The sequence below is a fragment of the Sparus aurata genome, chromosome 11, assembly GCF_900880675.1.
Source record: "Sparus aurata chromosome 11, fSpaAur1.1, whole genome shotgun sequence".
In the NCBI taxonomy this organism is placed as follows: Eukaryota; Metazoa; Chordata; class Actinopteri; order Spariformes; family Sparidae; genus Sparus; species Sparus aurata.
The window spans coordinates 8,813,853-8,838,106 of NC_044197.1; the positions used below are offsets into that span (position 1 = coordinate 8,813,853).

A 24,254-nucleotide genomic window follows, 5' to 3' on the forward strand; every position below is an offset into this window, starting at 1 on the left:
CCTGCAGGAGTTCAGACAGAAACTACTCAGAAATTAAAATGGAATAATCAGCAGAAGTTAACAAGTTATACGTTTACTGAAAATGTATTTATCAGCAGCTATTCATTAAGTAATTGTTGGAAAACAGCAGAAAAATTATCATTTAAGAATATGAGGTGATTTCAATACATTATCAGTGCATTATTGTGGTAATTGGGGTCATTTCACAGAACTTTCAAACAAGTTTCTCGGTAATTACCACCTACTGTCCATGAAATCTCCAGCCCTGTAATATGAAGTGTTACCCTGTTTTATGTGATGTTACACTACTTCTCCACTGCACCAGAGAAGAAAACTCTTTCTGCTCAACTTCACTTGTCTAACAGCTAAAGCCACTAGTACATTTTTTAGATTGCCGTCACAATATTTAATATCTTTCCTGCCCAGTGAAAACACCACGTACCTCCAAAATTGACTACGAATGAGATAAACGGAAGGGTCGATCGTTCCTTTACAGGTGGAGAAAATTCCCCTACTTCTTAAACTAAACAGTTTAAAAACCGTCTTGAATAATCTAGATAAAACGTGGTAGCAAAATGAAATGAAATCAGGTCGTTGCTCTGAGCACATATGGGTTTCTCACAGGACAACGATGCTACAAACTGATCTTACATGATATGATGCTGTAGACTAAACTACCAATCAGTATAAAAACTAGTTAAAATGAGCTCAAACTTTAACATCTGCAGCAGTAAAAAAACACAACAAACAGGTCAATGCAGAAGCGATATTAATCCTTAAACATCAGATATAATAGCACAACGCTGAAATGGAACATTTACTGCAGAATGAGTACTTTTACTTTGGATACTTTAAGTACATTTTGCTGATGACAAACTTTTACCTACGTATGGTTTGACTGTCGGAAATATAGCGACATAAAGGACCTGAATAAAGGCTTTTGACACACAGCAGCTCTATGAGAGGAATGCTGAACTATTTATTTGGCTGACTATTAAATATAAACCCAATGGTCTCGTCTGTGTAGGAAAATATTGGCAAACTAAAAAACACTGAACAGGACATGAGATGAAATTAATACTTTAAAGGTGACCAAAACAAAAGATTTCCACCTCCAGCTATTCGTATCCAGTCATGACAGTGTTTGCGTTTTATCGGCGGAAGCGTTGAGATATCAATCTGAAATTTCTGGCACAGTGAACTGAAGTTTTTTTTTCCTTTCTCCGGCATTGCGTATATATATATATTTTTAAATCTGTGACTTGTCTTTCCAAAAATAATGCAGTGATTATCCTGTACAATCCACACACTTCAGCGCTGACAGCTCTCACAGGAGAAATAGTCCCGAAAGAAAAGTGCTGACAGTGAGGATTGTGGATTATCCGGTAACTGGGACAGTGTTTTTTTGGAAATAAACACTGCTGTCAAATGTATTTATTTCGACGCTATGAGCAGTGAGAACAATATTCCATCCACGTCCACAATATACAGCACGAAAACTCACGGATGACTCTCTCAAACCATCTTTCCCTGAAACTGAAACTAGCAGCATGAACAGAAATGATGTTCTTGTGACTCATCCTTTAAAAAGGTTCAGTTTGTCCCGTGGAATTAAAACAGTGTGATAAGGTTGCTGTGCTGTTGTTTCTGCTGGGAGGAGTGGAGCAGCAGGAGGAGGAGGCGGAAGGCTGGAGTCCTTGTTTTTTTTTTTTTGCAGTCGCTCACTAATAAAGCTTATGACAGCGTGCATTAGAGGCTGCAAGTGTAGCAGAATGTGACAGGCCATTAAAGGCGTGTTAAATTACAACAAAATACTCCGCCACTTGCTTTACACTAACCACAGACTCGCTGGGGGTCACCTCTGCCGGGCACACACCATTAGGCTCACTCTCTCTTCCACACACTCACACACACACACACACACACACACACACTCACACACACACACAGATTACAACCAGGACACATACAAAAAAAAAATACACATCAGTCATTTGGGATGTGTTTATTTGTAACAGTAATACATGGTGGAATACGTAAATCAAGAGAGAAACCAAAAAATCATCTAAAAACCCACTGTAGAATGTCATATTCATAAAGATAAAAATAATGTGTCAATTTACATTAAGAAACTGTTAGCTGAGGTAAAGTTAAAATAGGTCTAGAAATGTTATGTACTCAAACAGCAAACGTTTCCCTTTTTAATTCGACTTCTCTGCTCATCTTCTAGTTGTCAAATTTTTAAGTTAATCAACATCATAGTCCAAAAGAGTTCTCGACGTGACATGGGGACTCTGGCCATAAAATAGGGAGTCATTGGCATCACAGTTGATGTAGTTGTAGCAGAGGACGCCGCGGTCCACACACAGACGCTCGGACGGCAGCAGCTTGGCACCTGACCAACAGACAGACAGATGGGCAGGGGCGTCACTGTATCTCAGAGACTGTGTTCTTGGGGGTGATTGGGGCGGAGGTGAGGAGCAGTCTGGGATACAGTGTCTGCTGGAATATATAGGTTTGTGGCACAGAAACACAAGGCTGCGGTGAACTGAAACTGCAGGAGCTAATTTGTTCAGGAGATAATAACGTGAGGCGGTTTGGATTAGAAAAAGACAGTAAGGAGGGGGGCGAGGTGTGCAGGTGGATTAGTAAGTGAGGTTAAGACGAAGACCTACAAACATGCATGCACAAGAACGAAAATCAGAAAGAGGGGCAACGGAACGTGGTGAAAGAACTCATATGTTGGTATTGCTTGGGTTAACGTCAAGAGTTTGCATAACTGAAGCCTTCCTATTTTATGGCGCAGAAGTCCGGTGGACAGAATGGTTGTTATCATTATTTACAAAATGAGTTTGGCAAACCAACGATCAGATGCCTTAAAGCCATGTTGACTCTATAACTCCTATAGAGCTGACCCCAGCGGCTTGATTGACTTATAAAATAAAAATTCCATTTTTCAATTTTGTTCTCCTTTTTTTTTTTTTTAATCGGTATTGTACAAAAGCTATAGAGAATGAACAGTTCAATCACAGAATCTGTTGGACTTGCAGCTCTTCCCTCTCAGGGTCCATTCCTCGGTATGTCTGGTCCTCTGGGCCTCTGTGTGAGTCTGTCTGCGTGGAGAGACGTTTGGCAAATTACTGTGTGTGTGAATGCATGTTAGAGAGGGTGAGCGATGACTGTGTGTGTGTGTGTGTGTGTGTGTGGGTGTGTAAGTATATGTAGTCTGTGTGTGAGTAGCTCCCAGAGAGTCTGTTTCTGCATAGTGATCCAGCAGACACTCACAAAGAATGGAGAGAGAACGGCCGAACCAACCGACCAATCAGAAGCAGCGATCCCAGTAACGGACCATCCCTGATAGGCCTGTTAAGAGTCTAGCTCCTCCTGTCGGATCTCCCCGCTACAGATGCAGATTCAGTCAATTAAATCGAAAGATGATCATCCTAATCCCAATGAGCGTGTGTGTGTGTGTGTGTGTGTGTGTGTGTGTGTGTGTGTGTGTGTCGGAGACAGGGAGGCACTGCTTGATTCAGTCCCTCCTTGGCAGCACAGTCTCTGGGCCAGACACAGGAGGCGGAGGGAGGAGCGTGAGAGCGAAGACAGGAGAGGAGAAGGAGGAGGAGGAGGAGGAGGAGGAGGAAGAGGAAGCGTAGAGGAAGGAGGGAGGGAGAGAGGGGAGGAGCAGGATATGTCCGTAAGGCTGGGTGTGAGAGAGGAGAGGAGAAGACAGCGCAGTGGAGGGAGAACTGGATCCGTCTCGGTGATTGATATCCCTCCTGCCTGGAGTGAAGGACTGAGAGGGCTCTCTCCTCTCAGGAGGAGAGCAGACTGCAGAGAGGAGGTGGAGGAGGAGCACAGGAGGAGAGAGGGAGGTTGTTAGCCAGAGGAGAAGAAGAGGATGGGCTCGGCCGGGCAAGGCGATGTGCCAGACATACACGCACGCACGCACGCACGCACGCACACACACGCACGCACACACACACACACACACACACACACACACACACACACACAGGGGTTGGTGGGTGGGGAGGTTCTCCTCCTGTTCTCTCAGTGCTGGTCAGGTCTGTCTTCCTGTGAGTCTCTTTATTTCTTCCCTTTGTTGATCCGGGCGTAGAGAGGGTCCTTCCCCTTCTGTGCACGAGAGAGAAAAAAGATCAGCAATCTCAAACAGTTCGAACTCATCTCCATTAAAACCTGGTTGGATTTCTTTCATCTGAATGTCACACAATTAAAAGGGAGGAACCCGAGTTTCTGATTCATTCTCTCAACTGACTGATCTTGAAGTATCACCAATCTGCAAGTCCCGACAAGTAACGATCGAGAGCTGCAGAGGTTCGTCGGCTCATGTACCTCATGTGACCACCAGGTGGCAGTAGTACACTGCTTCAGAGGAGACATCCAATCACTTCTCCTGTCAGCCCACTGAGAAATCCCCCCTCCCTCTCGAAACCTTTTTCTATATGTGTGTGTGTGTTTGCGTTACAGTTTCGGAGTGTGTTACTGCGTACGTCCGTGCATATTCTTTCCCTCTGCAGGCTCCCTGCAGGGCCAGTATGAATCAGAGGTATAAACTAGTGCCTTGAAAGACCAGTTATGAGTCATCATGTCTGTATTCCTCTCCAGCTGAGCTGGAACACAACAGTGGATGATGGAACACCCTGCAGTCGGAGCACCAAGTCTGCTGCAGTCACTCACAATGGGCCCCGTTATTATCGTACACATAATTACAGCCAGCCACTCAATCTGCTATGCAGACAACTTGATTGGAGACCACTGACTGGCCTATTATATTCTGGAAGCATTCTGCACTCAGAAGGTGCAGAGATGAAGACGGTTTGGGGTCTGCCAGTAGCTCCAACACAAGCGTAGGGTAACACATGCTGAAACTGGAGGATGAGAGCTCACTGGGGTTACTGAACCGTCTGCTGAGGTGAGGAAAATCGTGTCGTTTGCTCCCCAAAAAAAATTGATGTACAGCGCTACAACCCTCATCAGACATAACTGTGAAATTGAGAGGCCACCCGATGGCAAAAGAAATCGTCTACGTGAGAACGTTTAACTTGAGTTAACACTTGATGATAATCCTGAGTTGTTTGATTCCATGTTGTCAATGTAAAGGGGAGCAGCTGAGCACCCAGAGGATCTTTGTGTGTTGGCCTTCCTGGGCTGTTCAATTTAAACACACATACACTTCACACATGTTTGTTGCATGTCATTATGGTGTATAGATGAAAAACGTGTGGAATTATTGATTTGCTGATTTACAGAAACTCTTCGGATCCTCATTTTGGCCATTTCTAACAGAAGCTAAACATTCTCTAGCTTCTCAAATGTCAGGACTGGAACACCTTCTTTGTCAAGTAAAGGAAATATCTACGGGTTTTTCAGTCGGACAAAATTAAGGATTTCAATATGTACCCTTGGGATCCAGGAAAATGTAAAGGGTTAATTCAATATTGATTGATTGATTGATGGGGGGAAATTTTCAGATTTATCAATAAAGAAAATAATGAGATCTGATGTTCCTAACATCCATAGTTATCCGCTAATTAATTGTGACCAGAACACCCATGGTAAAAACAATTCTATGGTAAAATTTGGACAAGATCTGATTCATTTCATATCTGGATGCAGTTGTTTCTTTTAAAGAGTATCTGTGAGACAAAATCAAGTCAGTTTTATTTATATGGCACCAAACGTTATTTCTTGACACTTTTCATACAGCGCAGGTCTGGACGCATTATTCAATTTACAGAGAGCTGTCAAACTACCTTTCAAGTAGTGCTCAAATTCATACCCAAACATGGCTGTTACATTATCTGCATGGGCTTTCACCTGAACAGAGCACTGCGGTGAAGGCTTGGAGGCCCTCTGCACTCTGGGACACAGAGCTGTGACTGTACGGCCAGCCAAAGCAAGACAGCCAGCAGAAAGTAGCTGCCAGCAGCCCTGAGAGGTGACAAAGAGGCTGAGACAAGCAGTGACAGCGAGCACACACTGCTCAGCCCCTGCACCCGAGCCACAGCCGGGCAGTGTCACCCTGCATCATCTAACCAGCCCTGCCAGCCGGGCCGCTTAAACCCCGGGCCGAGAGAGAGGGAGGGAGGGTGGAGGTATGAGTGATGCCCTGGCGTAGCATCAAACTGAAGGCCAAAATATCGGGCCTGGCTGGTACACATGTGGACATTTGTGTGCATGTACGTGTTTGTGTGAGTGGTAGGCCTTGGGCAGAGGGCAGCAATGTGAGATTGCTCAGTGAACCGTGGAAGCAGGCCATTTCACGGCTGAGACTCTGGATCGTTCGCCGGACATGATGAGATCACCCCAGAAAAAAAACAAAACACTTAGACTCCCACCAGCCCGAACACATGTCGGTCGGAGCCACACCGTGGGAGGGGGAGGACAGGACAGGCGGCCGTCGCCAGCAGCAAACACACTCACACATATTTTTGGCTCCAGTATTAGCACAGGTGGCGAAACTATCGATCACAGGTGTGCTTGTCTGGGGAATAACTGGGCTTATTGCGTGTGTGTGTGTGTGTGTTTGGGAAGGTGTCGAAAGTCGATGTGATTGAGCAAGTAAACACCATATGGGAGCAGCGTCATTGGACCAGGACCAAAGCAGTCCACCTACTACAGAGGAAAAACTCAGCGCTTCTGGACATAACACAGCCGGGCTGCAGCCAGATTCACCACTCGCTCCTCTACAATCCATCCTCCCACTTAAGGCTCGCATCCACCTGCTGCCCTGCAGCTTCCAGACCGTCTCCGTATGAGGACGGTGGCCAACAGGGGGAAGAGAGGATGCTCATCCGCCCCTCCTCCTCTCCTGGAGTGGAGAAGGACTCAAAGGCTTCTTGGGTTTTAATTAATGCCAATTATGGCGGGGCAGTCATTAATCTTGGCACCCCGGTATTAGCTGATGAAAACAAAACCATTACATTTTTTTCCTTGTGTGAGTGCCAGCAGCTATCATTAAGGAGCCAAAGTCGGGAATTGTGTGGGAGAGGACACCGGGTAGGGAGGCAGGGATCAAAATGGCTCTCATCTTTGCTGTGTCGTTGTGTGTGTGTGTGTGTGTGTGTTTGTGTCGCTCCGTCTCCTGGTGTAGGCTTGAGTTTGAAAGTTTTCCAGTAGAATCAAACACATCAGCAGTTCCCTGAGTTTTCGATGGTCGCTGCTTGTCTTTATCACTTTGATCCTCCGACAATAATTCACATATTATGACTTACATTACATCAAGTAACATACATAATGCATTCAAATGACAGCGCACATCATTTTCAAATTTTGCTAAACACTCGAGATCAGCATATTCGTGCACAACACTGACAAACCCCGAAAGACGTCCTGTTCAGTGAGGTGCACAGTCTCTGATTGGCTGTCACACACTATTGGCTCTCACAGTGAGACGTGTGCTATTTAGGGAACTGGGCGTGATTTAGGTACAAGCCACGTAGACAGGACACAATGAGGGCACGGAGCACCGTGGCCGGAGTGATCATGCGCAATGAACTCGTCACACGTTTTGTTGCATAAACTCACACACGCACGTGATGCCACATCACAAGACCCTCATGAAACACAAGCAAATACTCACACATGTACAGCCACACACGACAAAGCACCCACAGTCAGTCAGACACGTGCTGTCTTTCGAGCATGCGCGGCAGCAGGCAAAAGAGAAATGAGGGAATATGAGTGAAAATGAGACCAAAGGAATGGATGAAAATCAGACGGATGATGTAAGTGGGAGGGCAGGGAGGTGAAGGAGCAGGAGAGGCAGCGATACCTACCCTGCCCTGCTGCTATCTAGCTCCCAGCCTCTGGACTGGCCTGGTCTGGGCTGGGCTCTGCTGTCTCACTGGGGCAGGGCGACCCAGAACCACACGCCTAAAGAGGTGAAGGAGGGAAGGGAAGGAAGAGAAAAGTTGATGGAGGAGAGAAAAAAGAGAGAAGGAAATAAAGAAGAGGAGTAAATCTCAAGGACGGACTGCAGAGCAGACGTAGAGAGGAAGCAAAAGAGAAAAAGGTGTCAATACTCTGAAGGAGACATAAGGACACCAGAGTGAGAAACCATCTTCTCTGAAACACATTTAATACACACAAACATACTTAAACACACACACTCATTTACAGTTGTCTATTATGAAAGACTCTGTGGAGTTCGCTCTATTGATCCGCCGCTTTTTACCGAAAACACTTCCTGCTTTTTGCATCTCGCCCCGCAGGGAGCGAGGAGGTGGAGGAGGAGGGGGGGCTGTTTTTCTGCCTTCGCTCCATCTTTCCTGTCCTTTCTTTCCTTTGTAACCTTTTCGGCGCACTCACTCACTCGGCGCCGCCACCGCTGCACATTTCTCTGGGTTGTGTAAAGCTTCTGTGCGTGTTATTCAGGCCTGGTGACATTTTCAGCAGTGTGAAAGTCCTCTATTTTTTTTCAATAATAGCCGGATTGGAGGCATAAAACTAATGTTTCACGCCCGGAGAGTGGGGCGCCAAAGAAGAGAAGAAAGAGGCGAGCATGAAAGGAACACACAAAAAAAAGAGAGGGACGGAGAGGAAAAACGGCGGGGAAAGTACCAGGAAAGTCTTGTTTCTTGGAAGGTCACTCACTCTACAAGGACTTTTGGTCAAAGGCAAGTAGGATTTTCTCCGCCCTCCCTAAAAATCTCTCCTTATCTGCTCATCTCTCCTTAATGTCTCCCACTTCTCTCCCTCATATTAGGGTGCAGCTGGTAAAATAAATATTAATTGCCCCTGCACGAAGAATTGGGGCATTATTCCTGCTCTATCTCACCAGAGATGAGTCTGTCCATATAGAAGTAGTGATGTATGGACGCTACCTGGCTGATATTAATAACAGCTTAATGATGTCCCTGACAATCCCACCAGCTAATTTAACGCTGTGTTGACCAGGCACACACACTGAACCACATACTTATGCAGGCACACTTCTGGTCACGCTTGCGCAGGAACACACACTTCACGTGCACATTCACAGACAGAAACAAACACAAACACACGCACACACACAAACTCACACACAAAGGGACACAACAGCGTCAGCCCCCTAATCAGCCAGAGTGATTACCTGGCCCGCCAACACGGCTACAAAGGCTATTTATCAGCAGATCTCAACGCGCTGCGCAAGTTATAGCAGCATAAGGAGTAAGTTATTAAAGGCACACACACTTGACTTATTCTACAAACCACTTGTACCATCCTGACACACACACACACACACACATACACACACACACACACACACACACACACACTTACAGCATCTTCCTCTCCACTGCGACTAGGACTGCCCTCTGCTTCCCCAAACGAGTCGTCTGTGGGGGGGTCTGTGGCGTCAGTGGGGGGGTCGCTGACATGGGAGGCTAAGGACTTGGAGGGAGAGCTCTGCCTGGGAGCTGGGGTGGGTGCTGTGGGCCGGGACAAGATGAGTCAGATGTGGAAAAAGCTACAGAAAAAAAGCACGTTATTTTGAATACACACAAAAACATAATAGATGGTGTTCTCACGTGAGTTGGTGGATGGTGTTGTGGAGGTGACTGGTGTCAGATTCATTTGAGATATGTCAAAGTCGTCACAGTCGTCCGTGTCCTGGGCGGTGCCCACACGGCTGAAGTAAGTGCTGAATGCCTCTGAGGTTCCTGTTAAGCTGGGCTGTTCGCCCTTTTTCGACGGCATGGCTGGAGGCTTTGCCAGCTGGAAATCCTGCAGGAAGGGGCAAGCATCAGTCAGGCATGCAGACATTAAAGGTGCGATATGTAATTGGCCACCTTTTAAATTCATGCTCGAGACAAATAGTGTACAGCATGTCAACAGAATGACCCCTAATTGCTGTTAACTGTAGCTGCTATAAGCTAGTTATCTGTGCAGCTAGCAGTCCTTAGCTGATTCTGTCCAGACTGGGAGCTCGTAGCACCGGTGTCGGTGTTTATACCGGTAGTAACGGAGCTTTGGACCTCTGGGGGAAGTTACTCAGGCCATGTGGGTAAAGCTGACAGGAGCAACGCTGGACATTATGTCAAAACCGTTATTTCCTCACATTCTGAGCACAGTGGCTTTAACACTTCGACTCAATGCATGGGCGTTCAAAATGTAACCAATTCATTATGTTTTTAACTGGAGACCCTATCACTTGATCAACATTGCAAAAAACCTGCTTTCTGTCTTGGTCTCAAGATGTTTTTGTTATTGTCTTGAACTTGTGTCAGTCTTACAGCTTTTCAGACTCAGATACAGAAACAATACAGTTTGGTGGAACAAAGTCTGCAGAGGCTCAAACTAAATCTAGTTTGGTCTTGTTTAAATTCCTGTTGTACCCATTCCCTGCTCCACAAGATTAGGAAGTAAACAAAGCAGCCAAGTTAAGGTGCCAATGATGTTCGCAATGTGCCCATTTCTTTGCTGTAGAGGACCACTGCTGCACATTGTTCCCCATCTCCCTGTAATCTCTCTCCTGTCGGCAATTTAATAAAGGCACCAAAAACAGCAATTAAGACACAATGACAAGTTAAACATACTCCCTCATTCAATCTGGTAAATGTTAAATCATTTTCAATTTTACTTGTGACTTTCTTTGTATCATGACCACAAAAAGACAAGTTAAAAAACAGATATCATGATTCTGGTCTCATCAGAACTATTTACTAATTAGCTCCCCACCTTGAACAACTCCTTGCCAATCTTCCTCGCCCTCTCCCCATGCTGCGGACTCGACGACGCTGAAGGGGAGGGAGCTGAGGCGCTGGCACCAGCACCTGAATGGCTCTCGCCGGCTGGAGTCACAGTCGTGACGGGGGTGAGAGTCTGGAACATGGCGGCGGGCAGCGTGCCCACAGGTTGGGCAGGGAGGTAGGCTGTGGGGGGGAAGGCTCCGGCTGCCATGGCTGCCCACTGCTGCTGCGTGGCAGGGAAGATGTTGGCCTGGCCCCAGATGAGCGGCTGGCCGCCTGGCAGCACCTGGGCTACCGGACCTAGAGGAGACTGGACCCCGAAGGCCAGCGGCGTCTGGGCAGCAAACGCCTGCTGGGACCAGTGGCCGGGGGGTACGGCTCCCATCGTCACGTAACCTGGTGGTGAGAAAAACAGGAAATGTAGCTATTTTGGGAAATCTTAACAATAAGGCAGAAAAATAAGGAGAAGTGATTACAATACCCACAGTGCATCTGCTCATCATCTGCTTTTTCTTCTGCACACAAACACACTCGTACAGATAATAACCCATGCATCACCAGAGAGTGCTGCCCTACTTCTGCCTGCAGATAATGTGGTGTCTCTTAATGGTCATGGTGAACTATCATAATTACCTCCCGAATGAGTCAGAGTCATTATGAAAAGGCAGTGCTCAACACACACTCATTAAATTCACTCAAACTCATCAGTAGAAGCTTATTCTATTACACACTTTGCTAGTCTCCTGTTTCTGGTCTCCAATCCTTACCTACAGCAGAGAACGCTGACATTTAACCTCCCGCCTGCCCCGCCACGCTGACATATGCACAGAGAGGGAGAGGAGGTGAGGAGACGGAGAGAGGTGAGGAGGGGAGTGAGGGAGGAGAGGCAGGCAAACTATAAAGTACACTCCGACGTCTAATTCACAGCAGCCCCGTGCATACAGAAGAGTCTCGGCTACAATCATCTCAGCATGTTTTATTACTTTCCTCTGACCGCCACAGTCGCCTCAGCCACAGGTAAATCTGAGGCAGCAAGCTAATGATGCATTTCATATTCAACACACTACCAATACCGCCTTTTCTCCTCCATCCCCTCCCCTCATCTACATTTCAATTCTATTCCGTCCCTCTCTATTTATCTCACCCCCCCGTTCTTCTTCTCTCCTCTGCCCTCTGCCTCTGAATCTTCTGACTCTCCGGCTCCCCTTCATCTCCTCGCTCGACTCGCTCTCCCTCTCCCGCTGTGTTTGTTTCCCCCTGCTCTTGTAGCAGTGGTGTATTTAAGCAGAAAATGAACAAGGTCCTACCTGAGGGCACAGACGCAGGATTGAAGGGAGCAAACAGTTCCGTGGGAGGCTGCAGGCCCTGCGAGGGGTCGAGGGTGTTGGCAGGAGAGGCGGGGGTCTGTGATTGGAGGTCGGATTGAGGGAAAACAAGAGAAAAACACATCATTGGGAATACAGTTGGGAATTTATAAGATGCAAATCGCAAACTGTGCATGTGCGGCAGCTACTCACTGATGGAGAAGTGATGTCAGGAGGCGTGGACATGTCTCCGAAAATCTCTAACTGGTTGATATTCTGAGAATAAGAGAGACCAAGCCGTCAGGTACAGTAACATGACCGCCGTACTATATACATTATGTGGGTTGGTTTCCATTCCAGTGCAACATGCATGACACACCGCATGCAGCACGACACGAGCCAGGTATGTCGGTGGCACCTACCTGAGCACTGACGCAGCGACACGGAAGAGGTAACAGAGGGGTGAGGAGAGATGGGATAATGAGATGAAATGATTATGATGACATACCTACCAAGAGTTATCACAATCTCTGTCATCAGCTCCACATGTACAACACTGCCCGTGGGGTACTGTATGCATACTGACTATCTTGTAAGCTTGTATAGGTTCCATTTTTTATTTCTACTCATGTCCTGTAGAGCTCAACGCTGGCTGCCCCCCTTATGAATGACTCTAGTTTTGGAAGTGAATTTCCTATTTATTTTTTTTCCAGTGATGTTTCTGAAAATCCTTCTATAAAGATTTTTAAGACGAGACCAAAACATACCATAAAACATTTGACTCCGGGTAAAAAACTCAAATTGAGCTTGCAGTAACCTGCAAGCCGACATGACTATCACCACAGCGCGTGGTGACTCTATCATGGATGGTTATGGTGTTTGGGTTAATAATCTATATCCTGAACTGTCTCCTATCCTCACTTCCGATCCTCGCTGTCTCTTTTATGGACTTCTAATGATTTATATTTTGCTTTTTCTCCTTTCATCTGAGCTTATTTCTGTCCTTGTGCCGGTACAAACACCTGAATGTCCTCCCCGCACCTCCGGGAATCAATAAAGGTTTATCTTATCTCGTAAAGATGCCCTCCACCAGCTGGTCTAAAAGGCACACTACAGCGCCCCCCGCATCATTACTGTACCACTGTCTTCCTCAGGATCAGTCATTAATGTTCCCCTGTTGTAGAGGCTGTGTGGTGTGCCTCAGAGGGAACAGTTATCAAACACAGCAGCCTTTTCTATTTGATCTGAATTTGTTCTGTATCGCTCTTTTTCCTTTCACAGGCTCCCCATGATCCCTCTCTTTAGTATCTCCCCCCCTTTACTTGCACATTAATAATGTCTTTAGGCCGGTGGCAACTGAAGGAACCTCTATTTTTAGTTGTGAAGGAATTTGAGCCTTGAATACATGGTCAGAGATTAGCATAAATCATGGATGCGGATAATTTCTTTTGAGATAATGAATGTTCTTAGAATATCTTCCCTCTCGCAGGTCACACATGGACCACAACGCTCTTTTTACGTTTATCAGAAAATGGATCTGCGGGCATGGTGTTTTACAGTTATGGGTCTGGATGCCTATATTTTTCACATCGAGAGGAGGGGGAGAGGAGGATGTAATATGGACTATTGTTGCCGCAGAGTGTAGTGCAGCAGATAAAGATCAACTCAACAAGACGATAAGCTCGATATCCTAGATGTGCAAAAATGGTGCATCCACGAGGACTGATAACAGGGTGTCCATGGGATTAGATTCACAAAACACACTTTAAGAGAGCCTCTTCTTAAACTAAAAATACAATATATTCCTATAATTGTCAATGAGTGTTGTGCCACACAGTGCTCTGAGTCAATAGCACAGAGCATTTGCAAATATTCCTCAAACAGAAACCAGCAGCACGGAAGAAATATCACTGAAGCGAGTGTGCAAACAGCGCAGGAAGTTGGACGTTTATAGACTTTCTGTCCACTTTTAGTGAAGTCACTCGGCTCAATATTCTGTACGTGTGTGGTGGTGGGGCGGTGGGGTCAGGTAGCTGTGATTATCCAAGTGTTATGAATGCTTTATTAATGCGTTCTGAGCAGCTTGACAGCGGGCGAGATGACCGCCACTGTCTGCTGACCCCCCGCTCTGACAGACACTCTGACCTTTACGTCCACGCCGCCCTTAAAGGACCTCTCCGCTCCGGTGTTTTTCCTCTTGACTATACCTGCAGGTCCTCCTCCTCTTTCGCACACACGTACACACCATGCAGGTGTGAACGCACCGGTGCACCCGTATGTACGCTGCTCGACTCTACTTCTGCCTCAGCCTGGTTACTATGCAACAGCATGGTTGCATGTTTTATTCATAAATGACAGGGGTCAAGAGTTGGGGTGACTTACGACTAAAGGAGAACAAAAGTGTCGCAGCACAGAGGAGGACGGGAGATCATCTGAGGATATGCCTGAAGAAGCAGTTCAGGAGGGCTGATAAGTAACCTTTAGGACAGTATGTACCCTGCTCACAAAGACTTAAACCCTCCCTGCTTTTTGTCTGAACCACAACAACAAGAGCACTTTGCTGTGTAGAGCCTTACCTGAGTCAACTCATGCAGGTCTAAGTCTATCAGATCCGCCACTGCCTGCGGCTGAGGCTGCGGCTGAGGTTGTGGCTGAGGCTCAGGCTGAGGCCGAGGCCGAGGCCGAGGCTGTAGCTGAGGCTGAGGCGGCTGTGGCTCAGCTATTTCTTGTTGGAGAGGCTGAGCATGAACATGATGAAGTTGATGATGATGGTGGTGGTGGTGGGGGGAGTTTTGATGTCCGTTCTGCAATCACAACCCCAGTGTTAGATGGAGGGTGAGATGAAAATGTTCTCTCACACACACACAAACATGTTAGTTGTTTTTCATACAATCAGAGAAAAGGTGAGACAGATGGTGAAATTAGGCTTATTTTAACAGGGGAATATGATGGTTGGCAGGTGTATTAGCCACTGAACACACTCATCCACACACACACACACACACACACACACACACACACACACACACACACACACACACACACACACACATCGAGGCACAAAGCATGGTTCTTCTCACCAGACTTAGAGCCCAGGTGAAGATTTAAAAAGGTTTAAAGCTCATCCCTACCTTTAGTCTAAACTACAGCACTGAGCTGTAGAAACCCTCTTTGTGTTTCTGTAAAGCCTGCTCCCAGGTGTCAGGAACCACAGTGTGAGACACACTGACAAGCAGGCAAACACAGCAAGAGAGGCCGGATTATCTGACATGCTGTATGTGAGCGCAGAGGCAGGGAGTATGTTACATTGTAGGAGAAAACAACAGCGTCCTTCCTGCTGGCTCGCTCGACATTGTTACCGGCTGGATTTAGATCAAAGTAATTCACAATCTAAAGATTAAAGGATCATGTCACAAAGATAAATCCCACGAAGGATACAAAGCCAATAATGAGTCTATCATACTAACAGGTATCATGTGCGTAGCCAACACCTGATATAACGATTATTCTCATTATCTAATTACAACTGGTCAATAGAATTGTGATAAATGCTCATCACAGCTTCCTAAAGTGATGTCTTCAAATTTCTACTTTTGTCTGACTCCTTATTAACAACCATGAATGACATAGAAAACCAGCAAATCCATACATTTTGTTTGACATTTTTGCAAGAAGAAAAAACAAGAACTAAAATATCAATTATCACAATGGTGAACAACTAATTTTCTTAAAATGGACTAATAGTTGCAGCTCTAGCCTTCATGCTTCTAAACTGCAGTAGAAAACACACAGAAGAGCCGCGCTGATGTATTTTGCACCCAGCCCTGAACAATCTGACTGCACAAACAACCCTGCAATATTTTTTTTCCCAGAGTGATGATGGGTTCCGCCGGACCTTTTGCCAGTACTGGCACTGGATCATGATGTGCAGATTGGTCTGGCAAAGCAAGAGCAGTTGGCGCACTACAATATCGCTGAGTGTATGCTTTTCCTGTGGATGAAAGCATGAAGTATGGTCATCGTTAGCTGATAGCGATGAACAATAACAGCTCGCCTGATACTAATCTACTCTCCTAATACGGTTAATTTTTCTATTGGATGAAATGTACCTAATTGGGTGTTTTTTGTTTTGTTTTAATTGACCTGATTGAAATGTACAATAGCCACTGTTATCCTCACTGGAAGCGACGGCCTGTTGCTGCCCAGTCCTGTCTTTGTCTCTTCGCTCGCTCTCTGTCCGTCACTCTTTCTCTCTCTCTCTCTCTCTCTCGCCCTGCCAATTATCCCTCTGTGCCCATTATACACTCTTGCCATCTCTTTGCCCGGCCCTTTATCTTTATCAGTACGGCAGCCACCTATCAATTAACCATCTCCAGGGAATCTGTAATTACCTGTGCACATGTGTTCTGCATACAATTAGCGCATCCTCTTTAATTAACGCCACCTTGCTGATCCCCATACCGTCTGACTGATCACACCGCCATGCGCTGAAAAACGCCACAAACAAACACACAACTCTGAGGAGGACACAATCAGACTATGGACATTTCTCTTTTCCCCTCTCTTTCTCTCTCACACACACACAGAAACCAACATTACCAAACACATGCACCTTTACTTAAACCAGGAAGCCAGGCCAATTAAGACACAGAATTTAATTCACATTAATGACCGCCTTATAAAGGTCACATATGATCTGATATGGGGATACATGATATGGATTTTTTTCAGCCAACACTGACAACTACCTGCTTCTCCTAATGATAACATAACTGATAATTACGCTTCTTTGTACTTTTTGTAAGTTTATAAGCTAAAGTTAATACACACCTGAGGATAAGGAGAGCTTAGACATAGCGAGAAAAGACGGCTGATTTAATCTTCCTCTTCTTCTCTGCCTTATTAGTGGACCAATATAACTTTTAAGCCCCCATCTGCATTATTTCCCACACATATAGTTTACTTGGGACGTCCACCCAGCATTTTATGTTGTTATTTTTTTAAGTCATCTGACCAAACGCTGGTCAATGGTCAGTGGACAATCTGCCATCACTCTCCCGCTATTGTCAATCACACACATGATCCCTCCTGTGAACACATTGATTGCAATGCGACCTCCCTGCCACAAGTACACAGCCAATCTGTGCAAAACACTGAACTGTAGCAGAGTCTGTAAACGCTGTGCTTGACAGCATATTAGCCTTTTCTCATTTCTCATCTCCCTTCCTCCCCTTCTTCTGTCGCCCTCTCTATCTCTCTTTTTCTTACAGGGGGTCTTCTAGACCGGGAGCTGCCGTTGATCCCTAACGACAACTCAACATCGCACTCATGCTCAATTGCATTCTTCACCATCGTACTCACATTCCATCTCAATAAACATCGTCATGTACATCTCATCCATGGTATGGTCCTCACTCGTTAATATATGATATTTACATATCAGTTCAAACATCATACTAATCCAGTGTTTTGAGTTGGGTTGATGTGTTTGGCTGGTCGGTTGTATGATGAGCTTCTGTTGATTCAACACTCAGTTTTTCACAGGGTCAAGGGCTCAAGAGATTGAAATGGCCTTATGTGTGTGTTTGATTGATTTTTTTCAGTTTAAAAAGGTTACAGAGTAAACAACAGAAGAGATTGCTTTAGACAGGGGGGTCACATCTCTGCTGATAGCATCATTTCATCCGATGTGTATACACACACAGAGCAATGATCCCATGTAACGCTACTGTCCAGCAGTCAATCCTTCTGCTGAGGAGACGATAAACGTCTAATGCTGATGAAATAAACAGTAAATCCACTCTAACTAGCGACGGTCACATAAATGCCACGGCCTCTGGTCACTTCTCAATGAGTAATATAACGACAGGTAGTACTGCTGTGTTCCCACCATGTTGGCTCAATAGTGTTCATGCATTACGCCGAGAATTCCCAACAATGAGTCCTGCAGTCACTCCACGTGAACACTTAATGCTGCCTTGATGTGTGTGTCGCAGATCTAACAATAACTCAAACTAAGCCACTGTGAAGGCTATATAGCTCATTTGTAATTAGCTGAAGTGATTGACTTGGTGTTAACAATGGATTTTATTTACATCAAGAGTAGATTTGCAGCCGATTTAGCGTCACTTCTGCTATTCTAAGATATTGTAGAGGAGACCCCATTTCTCCTTGAGGCCGCTCACAGTAACAGTGTGATGTGAATTCAGCACTTTGACTCATGATGGAAAAGACCTGCTGTGACATCCCTGACTGAGGTGCAACACGCTCGAAAGATTCAACCCATAGCGAGGGGAGCAGAGCAGCAGTTTTCTGCCCTCTGTGAGTCTGGATTTATCTTGAAAAAAAAAAAAAGTATAATCCTGAAAATGACAATACAAGCAAAGCAAAGCACATTTCTGAATTTCTTTGATCCATTTATATAAATTATATATCTATGATCCTGGGTTATATTTACTCCTTCTGACTGACTGAGAAGCTGAAAAGACTCGAATTCACCTTATTTAAACTAGAATTGTTGACGAGTCCAATTGGTTGCACAACAAGAGAGAAAGATTGGATTTGTTCACGTTCAGACACCTGCCAACACAAAGGCAATCCAAATAGCAGCATGTGTTGTGGGCTGGGTGAGAAGAGAACAGAAATACTATGGTGCCTGTAAGCTTCTTACCAAAGCTGAGGATAATATGCAGCCGGAAAAACTGCGAGACCAATTCCAAGCCTACCGAAATTCATAGAGTGGGACTGTGACTGCCAGTAGTGACGTGGAGGAGTCCAGTTTGGGGATAAAAGGATAAAAAGACCCACTGCAGGGGAATACACACAGAGCCGGTGGGTTCTGAATGGACCGGGGGGGAATACTCATCTGCAGAACAGCAACATGGGATGACGGACTCAAATAGAAATGCTCACACACGCATATCCAAACGCGCGCACATACACACACACACACACGGGACAGCAGCTCGGTTACTGTGAGTGTGAAGATTTTAGCAGATTAAATCAGGCCGGAATATAACTAGCATCTTTATAGGCAGATAAAAGAGCAGCTGAGTTATAGTGCAGCCTGACAATGGCCAAGGTCATCTTTCATTATAACCACTGGCGGTGAGAGCCAATAGCGGGCGCTTAAAGATATACCACACACACACACACGCAGGAGTACTGTAAACACACACAGACACTGAAATAGATTTGCACAGCAACACTCTCACTTATATGCACAAATGGGGTGAGAAAAAGTGTTCAGCATCCTTCAACAATATGAGGCCATGCACATTTAAAGTCAGACGTATAATTCATATCCATCAGGGGAAAGATATGACAAAAACGTGTGTTCGGCGCAGTCTGGGATAAGGTCATGCAGGTTTGTATATGATTCACCACCGGCAAACCCACAGCCAGGCATGCTTCGTCGAGCAAAACTGACACGACACACATTTACACACAGTATATCCCAGTTAACCGGAGGGAGCAGGCACCACGAGGCACAAGCAGAAGAGGAGCACAGCACACTGCACACGAGCACTGGGTCCCAGCAAACCTCTCAGGGAGCAATCACAAGACACAGCGGGTCACTGTTTGGGAGAAGTAGCATCACTGCAAAATTAGAGCTTCACAAGGCTCTAAAAGGAGAAGGGCACCGAAGGGAAGAGGCTTTACACTCGTGGGACAGCTGAGAGGTTTGTCTGAGAGGGGGAGGCAGGCCGAAGGGGTTGGGGGGAGGACGGTGGGACACGGGGCAAACACACGGTCACTCACTGGGTGTCGCTTTGGGACGTCATAGACCCCTTCCTTCTGCTGACTGGTGGGAACCTACACAATCGTCCAATAAAGTCAGAGAGCCCGTTACCTCTGGTTTTAATCAAGCAATGAAGCAGCCTGTACGCAGCGTTGTTAGAGCACTGCGACACACTGGATGCCAACGCAAAACCCTGAAACCTGGCTCCTCCGGAATCAAATCAATCACCAGCGGAGTGTGTCAGAGAGTGTGTGTGTGTGTGCAGGGATAATCAGAATTAAAATCTGTGAAGTGAGAACTCATCTATGAGGCTAATCAGTAGACTATCGGCCCGCGGTGATGGTCTCCCTCCCTGTCTCTCTCTCTCCCTAATAAAGAATGGATAAGGCTGCTTATCACACCCACAGACATGTAATAACTCAGAATGTCACACACATGGAGACATGTAATATCTCTGTGTCACACAGGCAGATAGATCTGACAGTGTGCGCAATGAGAAGACACACAGAGCGCTGATAGCGAAATTCTGATATGCATGAATCCTGTGGTTTCCTGTGGGTTTTGTTTAAAATAAAGTTTATTTCTCCCCCTAGCTGGTTGTCCCCCTAATCACACTGAGTGGTGAAATGAAAAATAGCACTGGTGAAGAATGTGGATATCTATCTAGCACAGCCTGTCCCATTCTTTCTCCTCCTCTCAAGGCCTTGTTCCTTCTTTCACATGTTTATTTCCAGAAGCTGCCATCTTTATTCATACATTAGTTCCTCTGTGGCTAGGGGCTGGCTGAGGCTCACGTTTCTTATGCCTGATATGTGTGTGTGGCGGTTGTTTGTAGGTGTATATGCGTATGTATGTGCGTTTCTTCTGTTTGTGTACGTTAGAGCGCGCGCCAGCACTCCGTCTATTTTCAATCCATTTTATTTAAAGATCAAACGAGAGGCTGGTGATTAATCTTCCTTTCCCCCGCTTTCTTTCATCTCCTCGGGAGAAAGAGGGAGGGAAGGAGAGAAAAGGAGGAGGGGTCCGCCTTCAACACAGCCTAGGAATAACCTCCACATCCCCTCCATGCACATCGACCCTCCCCCCTCCTCGTCCCTAGGAGGACTGCCCACGCCCCCTGAGGAGTGCACCCAGAGATGGGCTCCTCTCCCTGGGCTCAGCTTCAGCCATCCAGAGGGTTTCCGGCTGTTTTTTCCACCTCTGATTCTTACAGTCTTTTTCCCCCATTATTATTTCTATCTACATTTTTATGAGTTAAAAAAAGGAAGCCATTAATTTTATGAGCAGTCCACAAAATACTTATCCCATTAAATAGTGATGTAGCTGGTACCTATTGGCGAGCAACTGGAAGATTAAACACTTTTAAAGAGCTTTCCTATAGCACAGCTGACGAGAAAATCACTGAGACACAAGCGTACAAGATGAGCTTGTGGGTACCTGATAAATGCTCTCTTCCGATTGGTCACGGATGGGCTCGTGTCCCGCCTCAAAAACAATGTACTACAAACGTCAGCAGCAGAGGGAGGAGAGGAAAAACAGGAAGCGGGAGGGAAATTGGAAGATAAAGAAATTGAGAGAGAAGTGGTGAAATTGCAGAAAAAGATTAGTCAAACAGAATTTGTCAGAAAGATAAGAGATTACACAGCAAAAAGTTCCCGAAGGAGCAGAGAAAACAATATACATCTTTCAGTTGATCATGCACTGCCACTAGCAGACATGCACACAGACACACAAGACCCATGATCGCAGATTTGAGAAACCTCCTATTACTCTTGACTCCACACAAACATCTGCGGACGTCTAAACCCCTCCAAACTGTACGGATTGTGACCAAAACAGGAACTGTCTCCCCACAGTGCACACAGAGAGGAGCAAGCTGACTGGACTAGAATGCAGCAGGTTGACAGCAGCGATGTGATTGGTCAGAAAGTTACCTGGTAGACCGGGTCCTCCAGATCCTCCTCCAGTATTGTCTGCAGATGAGCGGCGGCAGGAAGCATAGAGGGAGAGATCAAACAGGGGAGGAGAGAGGAGCAGAGGGGAGAAGACAGAAGAGGCGGAGAGTTAAGCCGGTGGAGAGGAAGGAGTAGGCGGAAAGCACAGCAAGACTGAGCAGCTTCCCAGCATTCAAGACAATCATTTGGCAATCATCAGAGAGCGAGAGACAACTGGAGATAAAGAGAATGGAGGAAGGTGAAATAAGCACAATGGGCAGATGGTGCCACTGATGAAACCTGAAAGTGGGTGCTCCGTATGCCATTCGCCTGCTTTGATGTCTTTTCAAGTCTCGCTCGACTTGTCTGTCGAGAGTCTCTCGGATGAAGCTCATCATACTTATGGCAGATGATTAAGGGCAGGTTAAAAAGGGGGGAAAAAAGTGTACCTGGTAGACCGCCTGCTCACACTGCTTATCTTTCTGGGCCTTCTTCTCCATCTCCTCTCTCTGCTTTATCTCGTAGATGAGCTGGAACAAGTCCCGCAGGTCCAGGATCACGGGCTCAGCCTGGAAGACAAGGACACAACATGCACCCACACATTAACACAAACATGCACATAAATACACGCTAACAGGCACAGACTGTGTTGAATTGATCCGAACTCATGAATTGCAATTATGCCTGCTTGTTCTAGATGCGCGGCGGCTGATGTTGACTGAACCGGCTCTCACCACCTCATGACAGGAGCAGCACAAACATTAATTCCTCATTCATTCTCATTTTAAACCACTGTGATATCAGCACAGTATATTGACACAGCAGTGCTTACACTGCAGTGGGCTGATGGGAAAAAAGGTTGTTGCGTCGCCAACAAATGCACATTTCAGGTGACTTTGTAATGTCAACAGATTCTATTTACTGTTGCCTTGCACTTGTCAAGTCCACGTACAAAATTACTTTCGCCATGATCATTATTCAGAATTGTGAAATGCTGTGCAGTGTTTTATTGTCCCAAATTACCCCCCTTCTACCTACAAGAACCAAGTGCATGTACTGGATTGGTGCGTTTACTGGTCAAGAGAGCTGGTTTGCTTTTCCACTGGTTTTAAAGCCACCGTAGAATCACTGTCATTGTGCGACTGAATACGCCTAACTTATGCGGACTTCAGTGACTTCTTTTACAAGCGTTGCTCCTGGTTTTGCATGCATACATTGGCATCCAAACACAACTGGTCCAATGCATTTGTTATTCTTTTGAATGCTGAATGTAAGATGCCCTTTTAAACCCTGGCCTTTAGCTCGCTATCTAGCTTTTACTCCGCTGGTATCAATCCATAGGGAAAAGCCTGTGTTTATTCTTCTGTGGATAAATCAGACTACACGCTACACTAGCTCTGTTTTGAAAAGAAGGTGGTCATAAGGTTGTAGTTTGTCTTGGGTCATGATAATCTCACCTCAGCCCCTGACATAAACTTCAGTCCTGGACCAGCAAGGTGTTGATGCTGCTGTTGGACCTGATTTCCTGGCCTGAGCCAGTTCTTTGGCTGTTGAAATGCAGACAGCTGGTTTGAAATAGGCACTGGCACAGAACTGGCCCTCGCCCAGCCTTGATGGAAAAGGGGTAAAGCTACTTCAAACTGGATTTCCTGGATCAAATGTCATTTTCTGAACTGCGGCAACATGCCCCAAAACACCCAAGGGTTTTTCTTACTCTGTGCATCCTGTAATCTGAGCATTCGCTTTGGCAGGATGAGGCCCAGATAGCTGATTGGGTTTTTGACAACTGATTATGGACGGTTCCATTAGGCCCCAAGCCACAATCAAACGGCCAGTTGACTGAATTCTGCCAGTCTTACAGGAAAGTATCGGAATAGAGAAAGAAAAACACCATATATATATATGGTGTGTATATAAAATGTCTTTGTGACTGATTGTCCTGCTGCTGTGATCAGTTAAGCTCTGACTAATCTGTGTCGCAATCCAAAAAGTGTTACCGACTAAAGTCAGAAAATGGAAGTTCTAGACCTGTACCTAAATAAATAGTTCTGCCTGTGATTGGGATCTGGCAACCAGAAAGCACACAAAGGTGCACTAGACAGCCACTGAGCCTCTACACACTTATCTGCACAATCACTACACACTATTCTTTCTCTAGGCCTGGTTCAGACAGTGACACGAGCAGATACGAACCTCTTGTCTCACATCGTACCACCTCTCTTGTCAGGGGAACAAAAGCACAAGACAACAAACCAGTTAGATGACTCAGGACTTATTACGACTGTCACAGGAAAGGGTCTTATTGTACCATGGTGCTTCAGACCTAATCAATTATTGACTGGGACTATGTGAAGTGCACGAGGAGTTCACAGGCTGAACACTGCCTTGCATAAAGCAGTTCTATTTCAGTGTTGTCTTTCCGCGAGATGTTCTCAGCCGCATATTGCTCTTGACAGACACACTGGGGTAAACGGTCGCTCCTGCTGAGCCAACTCCGAAACTTATTGTCACTCTGTCAGGCTCAGATCCTTTTTTTTTTTTGCATTTGACAACAGATGCTCTAATCTCTCGTCTTTTCGTG

The 24,254-nt window shown here is 45.9% G+C and overlaps 1 protein-coding gene across 8 annotated transcripts in view; it reads right to left on the minus strand.

The window, feature by feature from the left end:
- Positions 1-1,990: 1,990 nt before the first annotated feature.
- Positions 1,991-24,254, minus strand: part of dab1a (DAB adaptor protein 1a) — a 204,388-nt gene continuing 182,124 nt past the window's right edge. For 4 of the 8 annotated variants that reach the window (XM_030433468.1, XM_030433467.1, XM_030433466.1 and 1 more), the window contains 9 exons: positions 22,123-22,242; positions 14,575-14,802; positions 12,212-12,274; positions 12,002-12,098; positions 10,684-11,090; positions 9,534-9,729; positions 9,286-9,434; positions 7,800-7,896; positions 1,991-4,134 (listed from right to left, as the gene is read on the minus strand). In XM_030433468.1, coding sequence (XP_030289328.1) covers positions 7,816-7,896; positions 9,286-9,434; positions 9,534-9,729; positions 10,684-11,090; positions 12,002-12,098; positions 12,212-12,274; positions 14,575-14,802; positions 22,123-22,242 — 1,341 coding nt within the window. In that variant the 3' untranslated portion in view covers positions 1,991-4,134; positions 7,800-7,815. Of the gene's footprint in view, positions 4,135-7,799; positions 7,897-9,285; positions 9,435-9,533; positions 9,730-10,683; positions 11,091-12,001; positions 12,099-12,211; positions 12,275-14,574; positions 14,803-19,759; positions 19,814-21,176; positions 21,240-21,673; positions 21,713-22,122; positions 22,243-24,254 lie in introns of all 8 variants that reach the window. The other 4 variants (XM_030433471.1, XM_030433472.1, XM_030433473.1 and 1 more) reach the window with 4 other exon arrangements.